This window comes from Equus caballus, chromosome 1 (assembly GCF_041296265.1).
Source record: "Equus caballus isolate H_3958 breed thoroughbred chromosome 1, TB-T2T, whole genome shotgun sequence".
Lineage (NCBI taxonomy): Eukaryota > Metazoa > Chordata > Mammalia > Perissodactyla > Equidae > Equus > Equus caballus.
The window spans coordinates 104,863,040-104,878,651 of NC_091684.1; the positions used below are offsets into that span (position 1 = coordinate 104,863,040).

General features: G+C 48.2%; 1 protein-coding gene across 8 annotated transcripts in view; it reads left to right on the forward strand.

The window, feature by feature from the left end:
- The first annotated feature begins 470 nt into the window (after window positions 1-470).
- Window positions 471-15,612, forward strand: part of RCCD1 (RCC1 domain containing 1) — a 50,702-nt gene continuing 35,560 nt past the window's right edge. For 7 of the 8 annotated variants that reach the window (XR_011424292.1, XM_023649747.2, XM_070230854.1 and 4 more), the window contains exons 1-7: window positions 498-757; window positions 1,982-2,252; window positions 2,342-2,738; window positions 2,921-3,042; window positions 4,560-4,658; window positions 4,995-5,165; window positions 5,881-5,910. Coding sequence is in view for 7 of the 8 variants with exons in the window: in XM_023649747.2 (XP_023505515.1) it covers window positions 2,078-2,252; window positions 2,342-2,738; window positions 2,921-3,042; window positions 4,560-4,658; window positions 4,995-5,165; window positions 5,881-5,910 (994 nt within the window). In the remaining variant the exon portion in view is untranslated. Of the gene's footprint in view, window positions 758-1,981; window positions 2,253-2,341; window positions 2,739-2,920; window positions 3,043-4,559; window positions 4,659-4,994; window positions 5,166-5,880; window positions 5,911-6,503; window positions 7,236-15,612 lie in introns of those variants that run through there. The other variant, XM_023649742.2, reaches the window with a different exon arrangement.

Below are 15,612 nucleotides of genomic sequence, written 5' to 3' on the forward strand. Positions count from 1 at the left end.
CAGAAACTGGTTATTTTGTTTCCCACCTTAACCTTGTGGGTACAAGGTGCAGTTTCACCCTAGTCCAGGGAAATTTTAACTCCTTCATCCTCAGTTTCACTAGGAAGCTAATCAATAAAAACTATCCAATCAGGAGAAAAGATGCGTTTAGGGTACAGGCTCTAGATGCCGGCCCTTCAGGACTTTGTGTTGAGAGTTCTCAGTGGCCCCCACTAGGGCGGTGCTCTGGATTTGGGGTCGGTGTGTCGCCCTGGGCATGCTGCTCCCTCACGGAAAAACGTGCGGGAAGTCCCGGCAGCCGAGCCGGCTGGAGCGGGGCCCGCGTCCCCACGTGCCGGCGCTGGGCCTCCGGAGAGCTGCTTCCGCCCTGCGGGCTCCGCCCAGCTTGAAGCTCACTGGCTCAACGGAGGTAAGTGGCAGGTCCCGAGCCAATGGAAGGTAAAGCCCGCCAGGCGCCGGCTCCCGAGGCTGCTTCCTGTCGGGCGGCCGTCCCGCGCGTGTGCAGTAGCGGGCTGCCGCCGTCGCAGACCCGGGGCGGTGGCCCAGCGCCCTTTAGCGCGGCGCTTGATGAGCGTCCCCGAGCGCTTCTAATCGAGCCTCGCTGCCCCGCGGTGCCTGCGGGGGCGGGGCCGCCGGGTCTGACCTCTGCCTAGCCCACGCCCACGGGGCGCTTCTCCGCTTCACGCCCGCAGCGGCCCAGCGTCGGCTGGGGGACCGGCTCGACGGAGCGGGGACCGCGCGGCCGCTGCAGCCCCAGGTGAGCGCCGCCCTGCGGCCGCCCGCCCAGCGGCGAAGTCACCGCCCTCGCCCGCGATTGGCCCCGGGGAGGCTGCGGCAGCCAATGGGCGCCTCGCCCCGGGCGCGGCTCTTCAAACCTGGCCTCCCGGGCGCCTGGCTGCCAGGTACTGGGCGGGCGACCCACACCCGGGCGGCCGCTCCGCGCCCCCGCCTTTCCTCCGTCCAGATTGCCCATCGGAAGGAGCTGCCTGAATGGGTGGAGGGCACAGGGTCAAGATCAAGGGCAGAGGCCCCCTTGGGTTGGATTTGCACACGGAAGGGGGTAGGAAGCCAAGCCCGGGTCAAGGAGCTTCGGTCTAGGCTTGAAAATGCCTGTGGAATCCTGAGCAAGCCGCACGTGCGGTAGGGAGAAAGTGGCGCTGCTGTTGTAAGCGCTGGACTGTGCGTCTTCCTCCCCATTTGTGCGTGAGCTCCTTAGGGGCAGACGGCTGTCCTCAATGGCCCAGAGTGAGGGATCAGTGCATGCTTTTAGAACGAATGAATGCCCAGATGAGGTCAAGTTGAAACTGTTTAAACAGGTCCCTGAAAACCAGAAGGTGGCACTGGGCATTTTTATCAACTCTAAGTAGTGGATTTAGTAAGCTAGTGCTTACGGTGTGCTTATGAGGGTGTGTGCAAGCCCTTGAACCCTTTATTTGCGTCTATTCCGAACAATTCTACCAGGTAGGTACAAACCTCACCCTCCCCTCCTCCCACCCTTGTAAAACTTAAGAAACTTGAGTTGAACTCAGCTTCGGTGAATTGGCCTAAGGACACAAAGCTGCAGAAGCAGGCGTGAACCCTGGCGCTGGTCGTGACCCATACAGGGTAGTCTCCCAACGCTCTGCTTTCCACTTGTGGGAGGAGCATTGGATGTGGAGTCGGTGGGCCTTGAGTTTGGCCCTCTGCCCCTCTCAGCCCTAAGCTGTGTGACTGCGCCAGAGTTACCTTCTCTGGGAGTCTCCTCTGTCAAATGGGGGCAGTTCTGGTTCCCAAGATTACATGGGATAACGCGCCTGACACTTGTGGGATCCTGAGCTTGCTTGAGTCAAAAGGGAGGACAAGAAAGGGCCTTGTCACTCTAGGCAGCTCCACATCTTCCTAAGTCTGGTAGGACTTTAGCCAAGGGTCCGGCCCCGAACGTTTGTGGAATGGCTACGTGTGCCTCCGTGGTTCTGAGGATGGTATTTTTCCCATTTTACAGATAAGGCAGCTGCAGTGGCCCGCAAGGGGCTCGTCTCCAAGAATCGCCTCGGGCTGTAGTCCCACCGTCCAGCGCAGCCGAGGGCGCTGTCAGGACATGGCCGAGGAGCTCCCGGGGGCCTGGTTCGGCTTCGGTTTCTGCGGCTTCGGGCAGGCGCTGGGCTCGGGGCGCGCGCGCCGGGTGCTGAGCCCCGAGCCGCTGCGTGCGCCGGGCGCGGGCCTAGACGTGTACCGCGTGAGCGCCAGCTGGAGCTACACCGCCTTCGTGAGCCGTGAGCGCCCTCCCGGTGCCCCGCGCGCGCGGCCCCCAGCCCCCTGCGCGCCACCCCCGGCCTCTGCAGTGCGCTCTCCGCCCCTGCAGGTGGCGGCCGGCTGGAACTGGCGGGCGCGGCGGGCGGCGCAGCGGGCGGTTGCAGGGACGCGTGGGCCTCGGAGGCGCTGCTTGTGCTGTTGCGCGCGGGGCCGGGCCCCGAGCCTGGGGCGGAGCTGCAGGCCTGGGCGCCCGGGTCGGCGCTGCGCGGCGAACCCCTCTGGGTCCACACCGTGGAGGCAGAGGCCGAGGGGGATGACGGACCGGGCGGCAAGCCCCAGGCCGGGCCGCTGCCCCTGCTGCCCTGCGCCCGCGCCTACGTGAGCCCGCGGCCGCCCTTCTACCGGCCTCTGGCCCCGGGGCTGCGGGCGCGCCGCCTGGAGCTGGGCGCTGAGCACGCGTTGCTGCTGGACGAGGCGGGCCAGGTGTTCTCCTGGGGCGGGGGCAGGTGAGTGGGGGCGGGGGCAGGTGCAGGCCAGCTGGGCTTTCTGCGGGTGACAGGCGGGGGGTGGGAGGTAAACATGGCTGGAGTGGAAGATGAGCATATAGGGCAGGTGAGTGTGATTGGGGAGGGTGGGGGAGGGAGACCCCTTGCTGAGCCTGTGGCTGACTGGAGTCTCCCTTGCTCAGGCATGGCCAGCTGGGCCACGGGACTCTGGAGGCAGAGCTGGAGCCGAGGCCGTTGGAGGCGCTGCAGGGCCTGCCCATGGCTGAGGTGGCCGCAGGGGGCTGGCACTCTGTGAGTGTGAGTGGTGAGTGACCTAGGGCTTCTCTACACCAGCTCAGGGTCTTGTAGGCTCCAGACCTTCCCGTTCCTTCCTCCTCTTCCAGTTTTCTGGGCCACCCGGCCAGGCCTTCTCCCCAGGTCCTCCCAGGTCATCAGCCCAGTCATTCATGGCTCCTAAGCTGCTCACATCCCGCCCCTCTGCACCCCTCACCCACTCACACCACCTGCAGGTGTTCCTATCTTGTTACTGGTCTCACCGCCCCTCCTGGCCACCTGCCTCCAGCCAGGGCTGTCTTTCTGAAATATTCCCCAAGGGAGCATGAAGGGGTGAGGGGGCAGCCACGCCAAGGAAAATGGAGAGAGGCTGCATTTGCCCACGTGGCCATGATGTGTGGCACACATCAGGCGCTCAGATGCCCACAGAGGATGATGGTGGTGAGGGTGAGCCCTTGTGGTGAGCCCCGAATGAGGAGCTTCACTCTGAGCTGTGTCGAGGCTACCACCCTGGCAGGCGATCCAGGGACGGCTGATCCCTGGGCTGCTGGGTGGGGCTGGGAGCAGAAGACCTGCAAGGATCTGCACCTGCAGCTTTGGCTGCACTGACATCCCCAGGGGGCTCGAAAAATGACCTGATCCTGCGCCCCCCGCCCCCTGCCCCCCCATTCTCAGGTAATGGGCCTGGGTTGGCAGCCAGGCCCGAGAGCTGCTGGGCTGGAGGGAAGAGGAGAGAGGGCTGGAAACAGAGCCCAGCGGGAAGTGTTGCCCTGCGTGCCCGGCGGGGCTGCAGGCCTTGAGTTTGATGTAGTGGTTGAGCACGGCGGCTGCAAACCAGGCTTCGTAGGTTCTGATCATCACTCTGCTCCTTGTGACCTCAGGCGGAGCACTTGACCTCTCCGTGCCTCAAGTTTTCTTGTGAATAAGATGGGGATATTGTCATATAACCCTCTGTAGGGCTGTTATTACTAATGATTATGTTTGGAAAGTGCTTAAAACCTTGGCACAGATTAACCACTTGATAAAAATGAGCTACTACTGTCAGTGAACTTTTAGCATTAGGGCTGTTCTAACCAAGAAACTGTAGGCTGTGGGGGGCGACAGAGGTGCGAGCTTCCGGAGGCTTCAGCAGGACGGGGGGAGGGGGAAGGGGACAGGATGGACCGGACTGAATAAAGGGCGTGGGCTCCGTGGGTTTGAAAGGGAGGCCACTGGGAACGTCCAGGGATACATTTCCAAAGCGTGTGTCTGTGTGTGTGGTGGGAGGTGGGGTGGGGCAATTTACCAACGAAGGAAAAAAGGTGAAAATGGAGTGGAAGGTCCAGCAAGAGAGTTCCTTTAAAGAAAACGGTGACCGGAAGGCCCTTGTGGGGAAGTGAATCGTGATGCCCAGGATGCTGCTGGGCCTGAGGGGGGCACTCTGCCTGGAGTGCCAGCTCGGCAGGGCGGGGCTAGCCGTCCCCTGGGAGCTAGTGGGGTGGAGGGGAGTTGGGATGGAGGCAGAGTGGGCTCCCATCTGTTTAATGGGCCCCCTTAACTTTCTTTCAGAGACTGGGGATGTTTATATCTGGGGCTGGAACGAGTCAGGGCAGCTGGCCCTGCCCACCAGGAGCCTGGCGGAGGATGGAAAGACAGTCGCCGGGGAAGGTGAGGGTTAACTCTTGATTTTCACACGTTTCTGTCATTCCTGACTCCTGGCCATATGCTGGCCTGAGAGCTTACAGTGCTCAGAAGGGACATGTGACATCATGGGACCCCCAGGACACACCACAGCACTCTGAGCCCCTTATGGGAGAAAGCGTGGCCAGGCTGATGCCAGTGTCAACACTCCCCACAAACTTGTGAACTCCAGCACTTCCGGGGAATGTGGGGGTTGGGAGCATCAGCTTTGGAGCTGTTGTGTTAAGTGAGTGAATGTGTGAATAAAGTTTAGGCCAGTGCTCACTAACTGTTATCATCATCACTCTTACTGCTTCTCTGAAGCCGCTGGACTGCATGAAGGTGGTCCTGACGTGAAGAGCACAGCTGGCGGAGAGGATGGCGCCCCTACCCCCTTCATAGCTGTGCAGCCGTTCCCAGCTTTACTGGATCTCCCGCGGGGCTCAGAGGCTGTGAAGGCCAGCTGTGGATCTCGGCACACAGCAGTGGTGACAAGTGAGTGGGGCTGGGGGGGCTGGTTCAGGATGGAGCAAGAAGTTACTCCAAACCGCTCTCTGGCTGCTGGCTGCAGAAAAGGGTGCGGTCACCTAAAAAACTACTATTCTAAGCATCTTTGACATGAACTGAGTAGCTGCCTCAGCGAATAGAGCCCTAACCCCCACTGGCTTTAATAGTGGCTCCCTGGCTGGTCAGGCCGCAGAGGTCCTTCCTTCTGGACGGGGCTGATGTTTGCAGCGTCTCCATCCCACAGCAGCGCCTTCCCAGCCCAGCTTCTAAGACTCCTCAGTTCAGTAGCTGTGAGATGCCTGCCAATCAGTTGGCAAAGAGGAGGGTGAACTTTTCCAATCTGGATCCTTTACCACCCTAAATGTGATTAGACAGTTGTTGGGGAGAGAATATGTTGTGCAATGCCAAGCGAATCTGGCGGTTACTCAGTCATGTGCCATGTTTCAGCCAATGACAGACCACGTATATGATGGTGGTCCCATCAGATTAGTACCACAGAGCCCAGGCGTGTAGCAGGCTGTACCATCTAGGTTTGTGTAAGTGCACACTGTGATGTTTGCACAGTGACAACTTTCTCAGGACATAACTGTTGTTAAGGGACACCTTTCTGTAATGGGCTGGCCGTGGGGCATGGCAGCCCAAGCTGGATAAGTGCCTCGGTAGGGACGAGTGCTGACAGCCCCTACTGTCTTTCTGGTTGCAGGAACAGGAGAGCTCTACACCTGGGGTTGGGGTAAGTAAGGGGTTTGCTTTTGTGAAGCTTAAACCAGTGGGAGGAAAGCCTGGGAGCAGAGAGCGGGTGACAGCAGCTATGCAGACCAGTGGCGGCCGGGGCCTTGGCCTGGCCCCTGGGAAGACGAGGACTGAGAAGCTGTGTCTTCCCAACTGTAGAGCAGACCTAGGCAAACTCAGGTCAGAGACCAGACAGGAGGGAAAGAGGAGATGAGACCAGTGCTTCCCCTCTGCCTTTCTGAGGAAGTATTTGTCCTAAGGAATGTTTGGCCCGTGTTTATGAAGCATCTTTTTGTCTAGCACTGGGTAGAGAAAAAGATAAAACAAAACTCTTTGCTCTGAGCCTTTGGGCCTAGGAGCAAGGAAGCTGGAGGAGCATCTTGCCTGGCATGGCTGGTGGCCGTTGCCTCTTGGGGACCTGCGGGCTTGCCTGGCCCTGGAGGCGCCATGGCGTTGGTCTCCTGCATTCGCAGAGCAGACTCCAGCAGGGCGGGGGCTTAAACCCAGCACTTGGGGCAATGGGCTGGTGCTCCTTCCTGGAGGGAAAGGCCTCCTGGCCACAGAGAGGATGGCACGCGGCTCGTTTCACTTTAGGTAAATACGGACAGCTTGGCCACAAGGACACAAGCAGCTGGGATCGGCCCTGCCGCGTGGAATACTTTGTAGAGAGGCAACTCCAAGTAAGGGCTGTGAGCTGCGGGCCCTGGAACACCTACGCGTATGCTGTGGAGCAAGAGAAGAGCTGACATGTGTAGATAAGGCATGAAACAAACGTACAGGATAGTAGAAAATGATAAAGCTCACACCTGTGAGACTCCCCCCAGGCCAAGGGAAGCCATCGCCAGCACCTAGAGGCCCCGCATCCTCTCCCCCAGCCCTCTCGCTTCACCTTAGAGCAGTGTCCTCAACTTTGTCCTCACATTAGAAACACCTGGAGAGCCTTACAAACGGATGCCCAAGGCCAGCATCGTGGTGAAATCAGAACCCCTGTGTGTGGGGCCCAGACATGGGCAGACTTTAAAGCTCCCTCCCCATCCCCCAGGTGATTTTGAGGTACCCACGACTGGGAACCATTAGCGCTCATCTTCCGTGATCCACTCACCTCTTTCCATTTAGAATTGTACCCCCTTCTAGCCATCCTTATAAATGTAGTTTAGTTTGTCTGCTCTTGAACACTAGGTAAATGGAGTCATCCAGTGTGTTCTTTTGTGTGTTGTTTTTTCATTCGGTGCTGTATGAGCCATCTGTGTTGTGTCCTGCAGTTCATTCCTTTTTATTGTTATACGGTATCCCGCTGTATGAATATACCTTGTTATATATTCTTTTGTTGATGGTCATGTGGTGATTTTTTCTTTTTCTTTTTTTTTTAAATTTTTTATTGCATTAATGATAGGTTACAATCTTGTGAAATTTCAGTTGTACATTATTGTCTGTCAGTCGTGTTGTAGGTGCACCCCTTCACCCTTTGTGCCCACCCCCCACCCCCCTTTCCCCTGGTAGCCACTAATCTGTTCTCTTTGTCCACGGGTTTAAATTCCTCATATGAGTGGAGTCACACAGAGATTGTCCTTCTCTATCTGGCTTATTTCACTTAACATAATTTCCTCAAGGTCCATCCATGTTGTTGTAAATGGGACGATTTTGTTCTTTTTTACGGCTGAGTAGTATTCCATCACATATATATATACCACATCTTCTTTATCCAGTAATCTGTTGATGGGCACTTAGATTGCTTCCACGTCTTCGCCATTGTAAATAATGCTGCAATAAACATTGGGGTGCATAGGAATTTTGGAATTGCTGACTTCTAGCTCTCTAGATAGATACCCAGTAGTGGAATAGCCGGATCATATGGTAGTTCTATTTTTAATTTTTTGAGGAATCTCCATACTGTTTTCCATAGTGGCTGTACCAGTTTGCATTCCCACCAACAGTGTATGAGGGTTCCTTTTTCTCCACAACCTCTCCAACATTTGTCACTCTTGGTTTTGGATATTTTTGCCATTCTAACAGGTGTAAGGTGATATCTTAGTGTTATTTTTAATTTTTTGAGGAGCCTACATGTTGTTTTCCACAGTGGCTGTTACCATTTTACATTCCTGCGAACAGTGCACAGGGTTCTGATTTTTCCACATCCTCACCTGACACTTGTTTTCTGTTTTTTTTCATAGTAGCTATCCTAATGAGTTCCAATAGGACATTCGTATTTGTTCTTTAGAGAAATGTCTTTTCAAGTCCTTTGCCCATTTTTGAATAAGGTTTTTGTTGTTGTTGAGTTCCAGGAGTTCTCTATATATTCTAGATATTAATCCCTTACAAGATATGTGACTTGGAAATATTTTCTCCCCTTCTGTGGATTGCCTTTTTATTCTGTTGATAGTGACTCTTTTTCTTTTTTTCTGAGGAAGGTTAGCCCTGAGCTAACGTGGGTGCCAGTCTTCCTCTGCTTTATATTTGGGTCACTGCCACAGTGTGACTGACAAGGGTATAGGTCCACACCTTGGAGCTGAACCTGTGAATCTGGGCTGCTGAAGCAGAGTGTGCAGAATTTACCCACTATGCCATGGGGCTGGCCCCTGATAGTGGCTCTTAATGTAAAAAATGTTTTAATTTTCATTAAGTCCAATTTGTCTATTTTTTTTTGTTGCCTGTGCCTTTGGTGTCATATCCAAGAAATCATTACCAAATCCAGTGTTGTGAAGCTTTTGTCCCATTTTCTTATTTTAGGTCTCACATTTAGGTCTTGATCTATTTTGAGTTAATTTTGTATATGGTAGGGATCTAACTTTATTCTTTTGCATGTGGCTATCCAGTATTCCCAGCACCATTTGTTGCAAAGACTGTCCTTTCTCAGTGAATGGGCTTGGTACCCTTGTCAAAAATTATTTGCCCGTGTATGTGAGGGTTTATTTCTGGGCTCTCTGTTCTGTTGATCTCTCTGTCTGTCTTCATGCCAATGCCACACTGTTGACTCCTGTGGTTGTGTAGTAGGTTTTGACATCAGGCAGCGTAAGTCCTCCAGTTTTGTTTTTCTTTGTCAAGATTGTCTTGGCTGCCCAGGGTGCCCTGAGATTCCATATGAATTTAAGGATGGGTGTTTCCTATTTCTGCAGAAAACGCCATTGGGATTTTGATAGGGATTGCATTGAATCTGTAGACTGCTTTGGGTACTGCTGACATTTTTAACAATAGTAAGTCTTCTAATCTATGGACATGGGATGTGTTTCCATTTATTTATATTTTTAAAATTTCTTTCAGCAGTGTTTTATAGTTTTCCTTGTACATATCTTTCACTTTCTTGGTTTATTCCTGAGTATTTTATTTTTGATGCTATTGTAAGTGGAATTGGTTTTGTAATTTCCTTTTCAGATTGTTTAGTTTCTACATAGAAGATCCTATCATCTGCAAACAGATAATTTTACCTCTTCCTTTCCAATTTAGATGCCTTTTCTTTCTTTCTTTCTTTTTTTGAGGAAGATTGTCCCTGAGCTAACATCTGTGCCCATCTTCCTCTACTTTATATGTGGGACACCTCCCACAGCATGGCTTGACAAGCAGTGCCATGTCCACACCCAGGATCCAAACCGGTGAACCCCGGGCCGCTGAAGCAGAATGTGTGAATTTAACCAGTGTGCCTCTGGGCTGGCCCCATGGATGCCTTTTATTTCCTAATGGCTCTGACTAGAACTTGTGGTATTATGTTGTTTCATTTCTGATTTTAGTAATTTGAGTCTTCTTTCTTTATTTTTAGTCCACCCAGCTAAAAGTTTGTCAATTCTGTTGATCTTTTCAAAGATCCAACTTTTGGTTTCATTGATTCTTCTGTATTGTTTTTCTATTCTCAATTTCATTTATCTCTGCTGTAACCTTTATTATTTCCTTCCTTCTGCTAGCTTTGGTTTAGTCTGCTGTTTTCCAGTTCCTTAAGTTGAAAGTTAGGTTGTTCACTTGAGACCTTTCTTGCTTTTTTTCTTTTTAAAGATTGACACTTGAGCTAACAACTGTTGCCAGTCTTCTTTTTTCGTTGTTGCTTTTTCTCCCCCAATCCCCCCAGTACATAGTTGTATATTTTAGTTGTGGGTCCTTCTAGTTGTGGTATGTGGGACGCTGCCTCTCAACATGGCCTGACGAGCGCTGCCATGTCTGTGCCCAGGATCTGAACCCAGTGAAACCCCGGGCCACTGAAGCGGAGCACGTGGACTCAACCACTGGGCCACAGGGCCGACCCCATTTCTTGCTTTTTAATGTGAGCATTTAAAGCTATAAATTTCCCCCTTAGCACCAATTTTGCTGCATCCTGTAAGTTTTGGTATGTTGTTTTTGTTTTCATTTGTCTCTAAGTAGTTTCTAATTTCCACTCTGATTTCTTCTTTGATTCATTGGTTGTTTAAAAGTGTGTTAATTTCTACAATATTGTGAATTTTCAGTTTTCTTTGTTATTAATTTCTAACTTCATTCTACTGTGGTCAGAGAAGATACTTGGTATGCTCTCTCTCTCTCTTTTTAAAACTATTGAGACTTAATTTGTGGCCTAACGTGGTCTATCCTGGAAAACGTCCCCTGTGTATATTCTGTTGTTGTTGGGTGGATTGTGCTGTATATGTCTGTTTAGATCTAGTTGGTTTATTGTGTTGTTCAAGTCCTCTGTTTCCTTACTCATCTTCTGTCTGATTGTTGTATCCATTATTGTGAGTGGGTTATTGACGTCTCCAAGTCTTATTGTAGAACTATTTCTCCTTTCAGTTCTGTCAGTTTTTGTTTCATATATTTGATGGTCTGTCATTAGGTGCATAAATGTTTATAATTTTTATATTTCTTGCTGTATTGAACTTTTATTAATATATAATGTCCTTGTTTTTTGACTCTTGTAACTTTTTGGTTAAAGTCTATTTTGTCTGATATTAGTATAGTTACTTCTGCTCTCTTTTGGTTATTATTTGTAAATAATATCTTTCTCCATCTTTTCACTTTTATCCTGTGTCTTTGGATCTCAAGTGAGTCTTTTGTAGACAGAATATTGTTGGATCATGTGATTTTTATCCATTCTGCCAATCTCTGTCATTTGATTGGTGACATTAGTCCATTTACACTTAAAGTAATTACTGATAAGGAGGGCCTTACTTCTGTCATTGTACTGTTTGTTTTCTATATGCCTTAGAGCTTTTTTGTCTCTCATTTCCTGCATTCTTTCTTTAGTGTTTAGTTGATTTTTTTTGTAGTAAAATGTTTAATTCTTTCTTAATTTCCTGTTGTGTAAATTCTATGGCTATTTTCTTTGTGGTTGCTATGGGGATTACACAATATCATACAGCTATAAAATTCTAATTTGAATTTATAGCAGCTTAACTTCAGTAACATAGAAAAACTCTGCTCCTTTATAGCTCTGTCCCCACCCTTTTCAGTTGTTGATGTCATAAAATTATATTTTTATACAGTGTGTGCCCCCAAACATAAAGTAATGATTCTTTTTTTTTTCTTAAAGATTGGCACCTGAGCTAACAACTGTTGCCAATCTTCCTCTTTTTTTGATCCCTCCTCTTCTCCCTGAAGCCCCCCAGTACATAGTCGTATGATATAGTTGTGAGTGCCTCTGGTTGTGCTGTGTGGGACACTGCCTCAGCATGGCCTGATGAGCGGTACCATGTCTGCGCCCAGGATCTGAACCAGCGAAACCCTGGGCCACTGAAGTGGAGCGCTCGAACTTAACCACTTGGCCATGGGGCCGGCCCCTAATGATTCTTTTAAATGCATTAGTCTCCTAAATTATGTAGAAGACAAGATTTGGAGTTACAAACCAATGTTACAGTAATACTAGCTTTTACAGTAATAACTCTTTTCTTTAAGTGTATTAGTCTCTTAAATCATGTAGAAAATGAAAAGTACAGTTACAAGCCATTGTTACAATAATATTAGCTTTTATAATTGCACATGTACTTACCTTTATTGAGATATTTACTTTTCCATACAGCTTTGAGTTACTGTCTAGCATCCTTTCATTTCACCGTGCAGCAGGACTCCCTTGAACATTTCTTGCAGGGAAAATTAGTGGTCACGAACTCCTTCAGCTTTTATTTATCTAGAAATGTCTGGATCTCTCCCTCACTTTTTTTTTTTTTTTTTTTTTTGTAAGATTTTATTATTTCCTTTTTCTCCCCAACACCCCCGGTACATAGTTGTATATTCTTTGTTGTGGATTCTTCTAGTTGTGGTATGTGGGACGCTGCCTCAGCGTGGTTTGATGAGCAGTGCCATGTCCGCGCCCAGGATTCGAACCAACAAAACACTGGGCCGCCTGCAGCGGAGCGTGCGAACTTAACCACTCGGCCACGGGGCCAGCCCCTGATCTCTCCCTCACTTTTGAAGGACAGTTTTGCCACATACAGGATTCTTGGTTGGCAGTTTTCCTTTAGCACTCTGAATATTACAGTAGTTCCCCCTTATCTGCACGAGATATGTTCCAAGACCCCCAGTAGATGCCTGAAACCATGGAGAGAACCAAACCCTACAGATACTGTCGTTTTTCTATACACACATACCTATGATAAAGTTTAATTTACAAATTGGGCACAGTAAGAGATTAACAACAATAACTAATAATAAAATAGAACAATTATAACAACATATTGTAATAAAACTTACTGTAGATGTTAGCAACCTTAGCGCAGGATTTTTTTTCTTTCCTTATAAAGTTGAGAACTTTCACTTTTTCCCTTAAAGGAAGCATTTTACAGCTCCTCTTTTGCATATCTTAATTGCGAGCATCACTACTATTGTGCTTTGGGGCCATTATTAAATAAAATAAGGGTTACTTGAACACAGGCACTGCGGTACTGCAACAGTTGATCTTATAGCTGAGACAGCTACTAAGTGACTAACAGGCGGGTAGCATATACAGTGTGGATATCCTGGACAAAGAGATGATTCATGTCCTGGGCAAGATGTAGTGAGAGTTCATCACACTGCTCAGATTGGCATGCAGTTTAAAACGTAGGTGTATTTCTGGAATTTTCCATTTGATATTTTCAGACCATCATTGACCACAGGTTACTGAAACTGTGGGAAGCAAAACCACAGATAAGAGGGAACTCCTGCGTCAGTCCACTGTCTCCTAGCCTCCAAGTTTCCGATGAGAAATCTACATGTCTTATTGAGGACCCTTGTATCTGATGATTCGCTTCTCTCTTGCTGATTGCAATGTGTCTTGGTGTGGGTCTCTGAGTTCATCTTACTTGGGGCTTATTGAGCTTCTTAGATGTTTATATTCATGTCTTTCTTCAGATTTGGGCAGTTTTCAGCCATTTCTTCAAATATTCTCTTTGCCCCTTTCTCTCTTCTCCTGGGACTCCCACAATGTGTATGTTGGTTTGCTTGATGGTATCCCATAGGTCTGTTGGGCTCTGTTCACTTTTCTTCAATCTTTTTTCATTCTGTTCCTCAACCTCAATAATTTCCATTGTCCTATCTTCAAGTCGCCAGTTCTTTCCCCTGCCTGCTCAAATCTGCCTTTGAATTCCTCTAATGAATTTTTTTTTCTTTTTTAAGATTGGCACCTGACCTAACATCTGTTGTCAATCTTTTTTTTTCTTCTTCCTAAACCCCCTCCCAGACATAGTTGTATATTCTAGTTGTGGGGCCTTCTGGCTATGCTATGTGGGATGCCGTCTCAGCATGGCCTAATGAGCAGTGGCATGTCTGTGCCTAGGATCTGAACCGGTGAATCCCTGGGCTGCTGAAGCAGAGCATGTGAACTTAACCACTCAGCCATGGGGCTGGCCCCTTTTTGGGTTTTCTGTCCCTTTAATGATACTTCCATTTTGTTCACACATTGCTTTTTTGATTTTCTCCACATCTTCCTTAAGTTCTTTTAGCACGTTAAGGACCATTGTTTTAAAGTTTTTGTTTAGTATATCTGCCATTAAGTCTTTTTTCAGGGACAAATTCTGTTGAGTTACTTTTTCCTTTCAATGGGGTATACTCTCACATTTCTTCATATGCCTCGTGATTTTTAGTTGAACACCAGACGTTTGAATCTAGTAATGTGGTAACTCTGGAAATCACTTCTCCCCTTTCCCCAGGACTTGCTGTTTTTTATTATTGTTTTTATTGGTGTAAGCTGTCTCTGTACTGAGGTCAGCCTGAAGTGTAAACTCAATGTCTTATGTCTTTTCTGAGCCTTTCCTTGGGCATACACGGTCACTTTCTAATTTTCCCCATATATGTAGATGTTCTTGAATGTCCTAGTCTTTAATGTCTGGCTACTGAAAGTAGAAAAGTAAAAAATGAAGGGGGAACAAAAGGGTGCCAGTCCTTTAAATCTCCTGGAAGTTACTTGAGAGGGGAGAGACTTGTAACAATGGAGGGAGGTATGACAACGATGGCTACCTCTTTGTCTACACCTCTGTGATCAGAAGCAGCACAGTTTCCTGATATTTGGAAGACAGGTTCCTTTTTTCCCCACCCTGGCTCCAAGCTGTTCCAGGAACATGTGTACAGCTGCCTGCCATGTGGCTGGGTTAGGGGATGGAGGATGGGTAGTCACTACTATGCAAAGAGCTGAAATTGCCCCACATTGACCATAATTTACCATCCAGGCCTTCCCCTGGAAGTTGCAAGCCTTCAGCAGACTCCAGAGTCCCAAAATAACTACATGAGATTCTGCCAGTACAACTGTTGTCCAGGTTGGGAGACAGATTCCTGGTGCTTCCCACTACACCATCTTCCCACAGTCCTCTCCAGAGGTCATTTTCATTGTTTCTGATTTTTGGTCATGTGCACAAGTTCATCTGCGGAATATTCAGAATAGAACTGGTGGGTCAGGCTATCTTCAACTTTATGAGATAACTATATAGTCCCACCAGCAATGTAGGGTTTGCTGTGGCTCAAACATCAGGTGTATGTGCAGCAGTTTTAATTTGCATTTCCCCCAATACTAATGAGGTTGAGCAGCTTTTCATTTGTTTATTGGCCATTTGGAGTATTTCTGTTGGAAAGTCCCTGTTTAAATTTTCTGTCCTTTTAAAATTTTCTGTATTTTTCTTCGTGAGTTGTCTTCTTTATATACGTTAGATACAAGTCTTTTAATAGTTATGGGTTCAAAATGTCTTCTGCCATTTTGTAGTTTTTTTGTCTCTTTTATGGTATCTTTTGGTGTTACCAATTTTTATTTAAAATTTATGTGGTACTTTGTGCCAGGTAATGGTCAAAGTGCTTTAAAAATATCAACTTATTTTGATGAACTTAAGCTCTTAATGTAGTCAGGTTTTTTTTTTTTTTTTTAATCTGTAAGGCCCTTTATTACCAACATTTTAAACATTGAATGATGAAAAGTTTCAAACATATATACAAATCTGTATACAAGTAGAGAGAATAATACACCGTGGACTATTCAGCTTTAGCTATTTTCAACACATGGCCAATCTTGTTTCACCAGCTCAGATGCCTCCATCCCTTCAGCCTCACTTGTACCCCCACTGGATTATTTTTAAAGCAAATCCAAATCATACCATCATTTCATCTGTATATACTTCAATATGTATCTTTAAAATATAAGGGCTTTAAAAAAACATAAAATCATTATCATAGCTAAAAATCACTAACACTAATTCCTCAATATCATCAAATATTCAGTCAGCGTTCCAGTTTCCTCAAGTGTCTCATAAATGTTCTCTTTGCACTTGGTTTATTCAAATCAGGACCTAAACAA